This window comes from Microsporum canis, genomic scaffold, assembly GCF_000151145.1.
Source record: "Microsporum canis CBS 113480 supercont1.6 genomic scaffold, whole genome shotgun sequence".
Taxonomy (NCBI): Eukaryota; Fungi; Ascomycota; class Eurotiomycetes; order Onygenales; family Arthrodermataceae; genus Microsporum; species Microsporum canis.
Window position 1 is genome coordinate 1,586,256 of NW_003299164.1, and position 9,723 is coordinate 1,595,978.

Sequence of the window (9,723 nt, forward strand, 5' to 3'; positions counted from 1 at the left end):
CGCGATCGAGCCTTGTAGACCGCGCAAAGTTGACAATCTTAGGCATATTCCTCAGCATTCAAAGAGAACCAAAGTTAGTGTGGAAGCGATTTACTGATCGGCCTGTTGGGTCAATTTATTTTGACTCATTGGCATGTCAAAGAAGAAGCCTATGAAATCACTAAACACAACTGGATCGTCAAGCAAGATCAGAATGGTCTCGAGCTCCAGTCCCATAAGATTATAACTGTAGGGTGGATATTATCTGTGCAGGAAATCCAGCCTACAAGGGTCAGCTTTACAGCCTGTGCGAAGGTAGCCTGATCCACTTGGAGAAACCGGCTTTATATCTTGACTGGAGAAAGGGGATTAATTCCGTCTTTGAATTGTACCCGGTTTGATAGCATTATCACGCACTATCCAATCAGGTCTTTCACACCTTCCTTGGATCCTGCTGCGGACTTCTAGTTCGAAGTTCGGACCACTGGAGACATACTCCTTACTCCATTGGCCGGTCTGTCGTCCTGAGCAGAGCTCCTCTTAACCACGGTTGTGTTTGTCGCTGGGCTGTAGACTGCCTCATCGGATTGGTTGAATTGGTTCAATTTTGACGTTGAAGAGTTCCGGTTTATTCTGACTATAATTCAGGTAAATGTATCTTCCTTGTCTGATACCTTGATCCTTCCGTCCACTATGCCTGACTTTTTAATGGTTAACATGTAAAAGTCTCTCATCCGTGGCATGTTCACGCCCCTCCGTATTTTCCGTGATAACTCCGTGAAGCTTATCTGTTGACTCTTCACCTTTCCCACCATATCCCTCAGGATCCAAGAGCTATCGTTTGAGGATGTTCTCTGGTTTTTATAATTGCCACCCTTGCTTCGATGGAGGTCGTGGTCGCGGTTACCGGGGTGGAGGCCATGTAGGAAGGTGGTTTTCCATGGCGTATTGCTACCTGGTTTTCCCGGAGAGTGAGAATCCCGCCCTCCTTGTTTAGGGACGATAGGCATAACCAACATGTTCTTATGTTTATCGTTTTGTATCAAAAAAAAAGTTAGATAAAAAAAATATTAATAATAAGCTTCATATCACGGTACTCCGGATAAATATATTTCATAAGCCGTGAGATAACCGAAAAGGGGTTAGATGCCAAGGCCAAGAGTTCCCCAGACCGAAAGCGGGTTGGTCCAAGCTCAAGAAAACGCCCAGTCGTTGATAATTATAACATTGCAATCAATCCTTCATACTTCCAACCACCTAACCACTCCTTCTGACATCTGCATTCTACGTTGTGCTATGAACTGAGAACCGAGAATCGAGCGTCCAAACTTGTGCCCCCTGGATGCTAGGCAACCCCGTTCATCGGCCCCTAACCTGCCGTCATGACAACAAGGCCCTAATTGCTGCCACATGATCTCCGGGTCCGACATGACCTCGCCAGACTCTAGAAGATCGGTGGATAGCTTACCATTATCGTCTCCAAAGTCCTCCGTGTCACACCAGGCCCCCTTTCCACAACCAGAGAACGGTAACAAACCTGTACCACGGCCCCGATATGGGTCTCGCAGGAGCTCCAATGCAAGCTCGATTACAAGCTTGGGATCATCCTTCCATCCGCCATTACTACAGCAGCGGCAACAGCACGGATCGATAGCGGAAGCCGGGCAAAATGGTACGTGTTTGGCTTCTGAAGTATTGCTAAGCGGGGTCCTAGCTAACAGTTATCTTTACCGGTAGCAATCTCTACCCTTCTTCAACCTCCAATTGTCCGGACTGGACTGCTTCCCCATACTTCTGCACCCCCTAGTGGCTATAAACCACCTTCGGCTCGCGATATACCTCCGGTTACCCTGACGAATATTCCACATGTCGATTCTGCGTCCTTTCAGCCATATCTATTGCAAGTTGGGTCGTTATACGATGCGTTATACCACGCAAAGGAAAATGGAGACCATGACCCGAGTATAATAAGAAGAAATACACCATCTTTGGCATCGCCGGAACTTGACCAGATACTCAGTAAGGCGCTCGATGGGCGTCAGTCAGGGTCTTTTTCATCCACGCCTCTTGACTCCTCTGCGCAGCGATCTCGGCCTTCATCCAGCCATAGGTCGGCACTCTGTCCCACACCGCTATCTACAATACCAAACATTTATTTTGATGAAAATTTTCAGCTTGAAAACCCCAGGACATTCGACATAGTATCAGAGCGATCTGAGGTTATCAGCTCTCCAAAAGGTCCCGAGCGGCCTGGTTCAGTGGATGACTCAACTTCAGATCGACGGCCTAGCAGAAAAGCCCTCGCCACAAACGCAATATTACAGGAGAAGCTCTCATGGTATCTAGACACAGTGGAAATACACCTCCTTTCGTCGATATCGACAGCCTCGAAGTCTTTTTTCTCAGCACTAGGGTCCCTGCGGGATCTCCATACCGAAGCAGCAACATCTGTGAATAATATTAAAGTCCTACGCGAAGACTTGGCAAAATTGGACGCTGATATGGCCCAAGGAGGATTGAAGGTAGTCAAACTCCAACGTCGACGTGAAAACGTGAGAAAACTAGCGGACGCGGTTTGTCAACTACAAGAAGTCATTTCTTCCGTATCGAAATGCGAGAAACTTATAGATAGCGGTGACCTTGAAGACGCCATTGACGAACTTGATGATGTCGAGCGGCTCTTGGTTGGTGAAAGGCCGATCAAATCACGTCAATACCTTACGGACACAGATAGAATTATAGACTTACGTGGAGTTGATGCACTTGATCGTGCATCGGATGATTTTGCTCAGCTCCGATCTTACATAGGTGCTGGGTATGAAGGCAGATTCTTAAACATCCTTTTAGAAGACCTTCGCCGGCATGTCGAAAGCTCCTCTCCAGAAGTGACATTACTTCGACTTGGCGTAGCTTTCCAAAGGACTCGTCGTGGCCAACGGAATACTCTGCCCAGTGCACCAGCCTACATGACTGTGGATAACGACATGCGGTCGTGTCTACAGAAGGAGCTCTCAGGACTTGGTCGAGCTCGCTATACAATGACAGGCGCTACATCCTTCAAAAATGCGGTTCTCCGGGAAATGAAGAATATAATTCGTCGTCATCTTCCTAGCTCGACCGATGAGGATAATGAATCAATCATGTCTGCTTCAACACATGGCGGTAGACAGCTGAGCCAACAAGAAAAATCGTCTATCTTGGCTCGTAACTTACGCTCTTTGGACCCGGATGACGCTTTCTCGATGCTCACTACTATATATACTGGCATTAGTGAGGCGTTGCGTAGACTCAGTGTCCAAGTCAAGGTCTTGCTTGATATCACCAGCAATTTGGGGAGCTCACCAAACTTAGTGAAATCTCCGACTAGGAGTCAAAGCTCGCAAAGCTTAGATACAATGGCCAATGTTCCGTCACCAAATACCCTAGCAAGAGATGAGATCCTCCAAGTACTGGATATGTCAAGCTTGCTTGGCCAGGCTGTTGATATCGTTCAATCACAAATTGTAAAGGTGTTAAAGGTTCGAGGTGGACAGATCGAGTTTTTCACCCTTGAGCAATTTCTTCAATATTTCACGTTGAACAGGCTTTTCGCAGAAGAATGTGAGGCAATCTCGGGAAGGAGCGGCACGGCTCTAAAAACGGTTGTTGATACTCATATCAAGAATTATATGTCCAGTTTTGGAGATGCCTGGAAACATCGCATTGTCCAGGTTATGGATTTAGATAAATGGGATGCAAAAGATTTTGGTGATCGCGAAAATACCTTCCTATCCCGTGTTTTGGGGGCTAGCACACACGATGCAGATGTGTGGAATGCAACCTCTAGGATCTGGGGAACTGGCGAAAATGACTCAGAGCAACCTCAAGACTCCAAAGAGGCGGCTGTAAACGGCTCAGGGACTAGCAAAGAACGAGTTCGAAGTGCAACTATCGACGAACAGAAATTTATTCTTCCAGAGTCCGCATTTTTAATACTGCAAGCCATCGAAGAGTTTCAACATTTCATGGCGGGAATACCGAACGTGGTCCCGGACATCGCTCCTATTTTACTCGACTGCCTTAAATTGTTCAATTCAAGGACCTCGCAATTAATTCTTGGTGCTGGAGCAACAAAAAGTGCTGGGTTGAAAAATATCACCACCAAGCATCTTGCTCTTGCATCACAATCCTTGAGCTTTATAATTGCAATTATTCCCTATGTTCGGGAGTTTATTCGCCGACATTGCCCGTCAACTCCTGTGATGGGTGAGTTCGATAAGGTAAAGCGGCTTTACCAAGAACATCAATCTGGCATCCATGAGAAGCTTGTTGATATCATGAGTTCTCGTGCCTCTGTTCATGTTACCTCTATGAAGAAGATGGACTGGGATGCGGAGTCGAATACCAATGCTGTCAGCCCTTACATGGAGGTTTTGGCCAAGGAGACTGGAACTTTGCATAGGGTCCTGTCGAAGCATTTGCCAGAATCACTTGTTGCAATGATCATGGGCCCTGTTTTTGCAAGTTACAAGGATCAATGGACTGATGCATTCCAACAGGCACCACTAAAAACTGAGAAAGCTAGACAAAGGTAAGTGGATGTTTAACACTACTATAATACGCATCGGCTAACATATCAATCAGGATGTTGTCCGACGTCCAATTCCTTCGGTTAAAGTTGGAAAAACTCGATGGTGGAAGTGAACTTGCAGGCCATCTTACTTCAATAATTGAAGCAAAACATATTGCGGCTAGTACATCCTCTCCTTCCTCTAATTCTGGATCACCGGCTGTCCCTAGCCGCGACGCCTCAACCTTACCAAGTACCGGCGAGGGAAACGACTCTCACGACTCTTAAAAACGCCATGTTACTATTATTACTATATTTTATTTTACTGTTTTGCTAGCTCGCTTGCCCCAATTAAGCGATGGATTTAGATGGCATATATTATACCTTGAGGAGTTGAATGCTTATACACTTACCCAAAACTTCTTCGTTATCAGCGTCAACTGATATATTTCAGTGACTACACTTATATTTCTTCACCTTACTCCCTTTCCCTTTTCCATTTCTTAGTTAGCATTGTTAGCACCGTTGTCATGTATATTATTGAATGCTCAATGTTTTTTCCCCTTCTGGGGGATATTTTGCCACTGTTTATTCTGCAGCTCTGCCTTCCTTACTGACACCTGAGTTGCTAGTAAGCAGGAGCCTTATGGGGAGAATTCGGTACGATTTAAATACCCTTCATTGTTAGTACGTGAAGGGATGGGCTCCTACGCGACCAGAATCGATCTTTAAACACACTCGTTACATCTGCTTATGCGTTACCACTATCATTAACTTGGTTCTAGGTCTGCTTGCCGTTCGCTACTTTTGCCCTTTCCTTCCCCTAGCTCTAAAGACTAGAGCTTCTTCGGGTGTGGAAACAGAATATATCCTTATGGCGGCGGCTTTAGATCCAGTTTCCATGGTGGCAGATCTCGGGTTTCGTAGTGGCATGCCAAAGCGACCTGTCAACGAGCAGACTGTTCGCTGGGCTATTCACGCTGCAGAAGTTATCCTCCAGCATGAAGTTAGCCCTCCCACAAAGCAGAAAATAAAGGATTACACCGCTCATGGCCACCGGTGGATGAGCAGCGTCGACAGAGATACCTCACCAGCAGTACATATGCTCTTGTCCGACTTTATTAAGCAGACAGTGGATACCTATTTTACTACATGCCATCCAGAAATTCATATGATTGAAAAGGTCTCGAGCATCGCGTTGAAGGCAGCGAAACTTGTGGACCTGGAACCTGGCACCAGATCTGGCGTTTATTCCATGTTATTTGAATACGTGGATGTTATGGAGCCTATACACAAGATACTCAACTGCAGGAAATGTTTTGCACCAGACGCCTATAATATCGGCCGACCAGTGAAGGATGACGGAAAAGTGTTCTGGCCGAAGGTTACACAAGCAATCCTATCCGATAAAAACACTCGGGAAAGCCTTCCTTTAAACTACGTTCCTCCGGGCAATCACCATGGATGGGATGAGACATGTACTCCAAGCTTCGAAGAAGCTCGTCGGATTAGAGCTTGGCTACGCCGAACATGCGATATCGTGGGTTGGAAAGTTGATGATATAGAATGGCAGATTATCAACTATGCTAGCTTCTACGAAACTCCCTGTGGCCCCAGGATGTCTATTCGTACCGGGCAATGGCGCCAGCTTGGAATGCATACTGTCACTACACGCGAGTGCATGTCTAAGATGATAAGTAACTGCAGCAGCCCGGCTCAAGGCTCCAAGGTTATGGCGGTTTGTCCCTACGCAAATCGAGTCCTTGACTTGGTGGAGAAGAAGTGGTTTACTTCCCTAAAATCTCCGATAGGAGACGCGCTTAGTGACGCCGCGGTGTCTCTACATGCAGCCGTGGATGTAAAGGACAGTTATACCAAGGGTTACTGTAACAAATTCCGACAAGTGTCGTTGTTTGATCATTCCCAACTCATCATCACTGAGCCACTCATGCCCTCCCGGCCCTTTGGGTATGGCACCAAGAACAAGTCTCTAAAACAATTGATGGGAGACGAAAAATATTCTAGTGGAGCCTCAGGTCGCCCCAATTAGGCATCATGAAAGCTTTAATATGGAATTTGACGGTTATTCTGAAGGCGAAAGCCAGCTAATAAGGATTCTGACTTCTCAATGGAATGAGCATTGTTTGGTTATCGTTTTTGCTCTTTTCTTTTTATACTGCACCTCTCTTTTGGTTAATTGATATGCAATAGGAAGTTATTACTAGAAGAAATAGACATGGAACCCACTTCAATCCTACTATGTATGCAAAGTCACCACAAAGTGCCAGTTGCGGGCGTATATTCCCCGAACGGCATTAAGGGAAAATCCACGCCCCCATAGACTTTGGGGGTACTGTGATATAAAATAATCTAATGGCTGCAAAGATTAAGTTTAGTATTCAATATTCCAAAGGTAAATAGTAACCAAGAAGAATGGACATCCATCCATCAAAGCATCTATACACTTGGCCCTTCAGAAGTCTCATAAGCAAGATGTAAATCGCTATTCCCAGATTTTCTTCTCAAATCACAGCTAGACTCCTTTTCCGAGGGATCCTCTGACGGGGAAACTGCCAGCTCACTCTCATCGGTGCCTGGAACCCGCTTCATCCAGGTAAATATACCATCGATGAAGCGCTTCCCCTCATGCACTCCAGGTCTATCATTTTCTGCCATTACCTTCTCTTCGAGCTCTTCTTCGGTATCGTAGCTAGCTTCTTCATCACACTCGCAATCATCCTCAAGTGATAAGTCCAAGCTAATTGTTCCATCTTCAATTCCTGTCCGGAGTTCGTTTGGGCAAATCAGGTCATATGCCTCGATTAGCAGAGATAATAGTCTCCCTTCGTCAAGGTCGTCGACTAGCTCAGTGCTGGCCACTGATATGAAAGACATGTTGAACGGTTTGGAGAAAATATCTCCTTCATCGATGAGGATCTCTATAGAGTCTGAGTCTGTTTCTGATATGTCTTCACTGTCATAGCTGGCTGTCGTTTCGGTTATAGGTGGGGAGTGCTCCAGCAAACTTGCGGGTGGGTCATTTGTAGAGATGTCGCTTGGATCTGAGTATTTTGATGCAGGAGATGATACTGCTTCTGCTTCCATATCCTCAGAAGATTGGGACGTGTTATGTGAAGGATGAGGGCAGTTCTTAGTAAGAGTGACTTCTAGGGTTTGCGCTTCGAGGTGCGGTGGTAAAGGAGGAAAGGTGGACTCCATCGCAGAACAAGGCTGGGGCTGTGGTATGTCTTTAGTTGTAGTATTTCTCTTTCGAAATAGACAAGTAAAAATGTTGAATATCTGGGATATGTAGAGTAAACCACGGCCGCTATGTTGATACTGAGGGCAGCCGGATCAGCTCTATGCTCTTCACTTGCGATGCTCAGGCTTGTAGGGTGGTGGAGTGACTCCTGACCAGAGCAAGGCCAGATAGATATAGGCTAGATATAAGGCAAGGGGAATGAACAGGGACACAACAATATCTAGATTATCACATAGAAGGGTTGTAATGTTCCATATGCTAGTAAAGAAATGGAGCGAGCCTTACCTTTGTCCATGAATGGCACAGTGAACAATATCTTTTATCAACCCCCATTGTTTTGATCTCCTTGTTTAAACACACATCTCTGAGCAGGGTCTGGCAAGCAAAGTATGAGGGTCTCTCCGGTGTTGAACATAGGTTGTGGGATGTAACTTGTCGCCAGTTGCTAGCAGGGGACGCCAAAGGTGATATTTCGAAATAACAGACCCCAGCCTACCGACGCACGACCATAAAAGAGAAGAGATGACCTCGATATTCATTCAGCCTCTTCGTGAGCTATATTACAGTCAGCGGAGGCTAGTGAAAAGTGTTAAAGTGGTAAGTGGGCTTCTTCACAGCCCCCCCAGCACTTACTGGACTTTAAATAGTTACGTACACAGTAACTGACTGCATCCTGGGCATATAAAGTTCTCTGGGAGTGGAATCCAATGTCGGGAGAAGGGAATATACGACGTGGTGTGTAGATATCCGAGATAATAGGGTGGTGAGTGCACACGGTCGCTGTTGTTGATAGCGAGAGAAAAGGCAGCTCCTAGAGAGGAAATGCAGGAGCAAAATAGCAAACAAATATAGCAAACTTCACTCCTACTATTATTATCAGTGCCTTTTCGCTTTTCAATCTCTTAGAGTATAAGAATTGCTGTTTCTTTGCAGAGAATAGACATCAGATTATTTGTATGGAAGGGGAAAACCTTGGTGATATGCATGGTGCAGTGAATATAAAAACATAGTGGAAAACGCCCCTTTTCTAATAACTCGGCATCCAGAGGTGATATTGGAATGCTGAAAAGGGTGTATTTATCCTTGAAATCTATACATTTCATATCCAGCAAAAAAGAGACTGATCGGGGGGGAGGTTGAATTTACAAAAATGGGGGTGGCTCGGCGAGTGCCGGGACTCGAACCCACGGTGTCCAGGTGCCTTCAGACGGTACTTGGGCAGCCATGCAGACGGACAAATGTGCAAAAGGAGCATCGCATAACGCGGCGGCTCGACGGCATCTCGAAGACACTTTAAGAAAGCCAGGTTAGGGGCCAAAAAAAGGTGATATCGGGGAGAAGATGTAAAAAGTAGTCAAAAAAGCTCAGGATTCTGCAGTAATCCCTACGAAAACTCGGTCGCGATGACTTGGTTGTTCTCCTACGCCCGCATTTCTCAGACATCTAGTGGGCAGCCACTGTGGGATACTACCAGGATCGGTTTGCTAGCACACATCTCTCGACAAGTACCTCCAATCTGGAATTACGCCATAACCACAGCGCTTACCAACTAGACCAGGCCAGCGGGTTTCGGTGCAAGACACAAACCTAAGGGACCTTATAAGGGATCTCCTGGAAAGTTGTATCCCCCATTCTACCACACAGTATAGAGGAAGATAGGGCAAGGCAAGGAACCAGTTTGATGTTCATGGCCTACCTCTATATGTGTATTTTTTTTCATCTTCCAGACTCTGTTAGTTGTCTGTGGTATAATACAGCATCCTGAGAGCCTTCAGAAGGGGCTGTAAGAGTCCATTTATCCAGAGGCAGTTAATGACCAGTACCACACATTACTCTCTGGGGTAGTCTAGTGGTATATATGTTCTCCTATATGGCTTTCCTACGGATGTGGGTTCGACTTCGGCCAGGGAGCCAAGAAGATGAGGATTTACTC

At 45.9% G+C, this 9,723-nt stretch overlaps 4 protein-coding genes across 4 annotated transcripts; 2 read left to right on the forward strand and 2 right to left on the reverse strand.

Annotated features, from left to right (window-relative positions):
- Positions 1-623: 623 nt before the first annotated feature.
- On the reverse strand, positions 624-998 carry MCYG_06722 (uncharacterized protein; the record flags this gene model as incomplete). Its single annotated transcript, XM_002844712.1, has 1 exon — positions 624-998. One exon carries the CDS (start codon positions 996-998, stop codon positions 624-626), a length of 375 nt encoding a protein of 124 aa, XP_002844758.1.
- A 409-nt stretch (positions 999-1,407) lies between these two features.
- On the forward strand, positions 1,408-4,816 carry MCYG_06723 (conserved hypothetical protein; the record flags this gene model as incomplete). The annotated part of the gene is made up of 3 exons (XM_002844713.1): positions 1,408-1,651; positions 1,717-4,549; positions 4,603-4,816. 3 exons carry the CDS (start codon positions 1,408-1,410, stop codon positions 4,814-4,816), a joined length of 3,291 nt encoding a protein of 1,096 aa, XP_002844759.1.
- A 586-nt stretch (positions 4,817-5,402) lies between these two features.
- Positions 5,403-6,578, forward strand: MCYG_06724 (uncharacterized protein; the record flags this gene model as incomplete). Its single annotated transcript, XM_002844714.1, has 1 exon — positions 5,403-6,578. The coding sequence occupies one exon, from the start codon at positions 5,403-5,405 to the stop codon at positions 6,576-6,578; it is 1,176 nt and encodes a 391-aa protein (XP_002844760.1).
- Positions 6,579-6,985: 407 nt separating this feature from the next.
- MCYG_06725 (uncharacterized protein) lies at positions 6,986-7,747 on the reverse strand (the record flags this gene model as incomplete). Its single annotated transcript, XM_002844715.1, has 1 exon — positions 6,986-7,747. One exon carries the CDS (start codon positions 7,745-7,747, stop codon positions 6,986-6,988), a length of 762 nt encoding a protein of 253 aa, XP_002844761.1.
- Between the last annotated feature and the right edge of the window lie 1,976 nt (positions 7,748-9,723).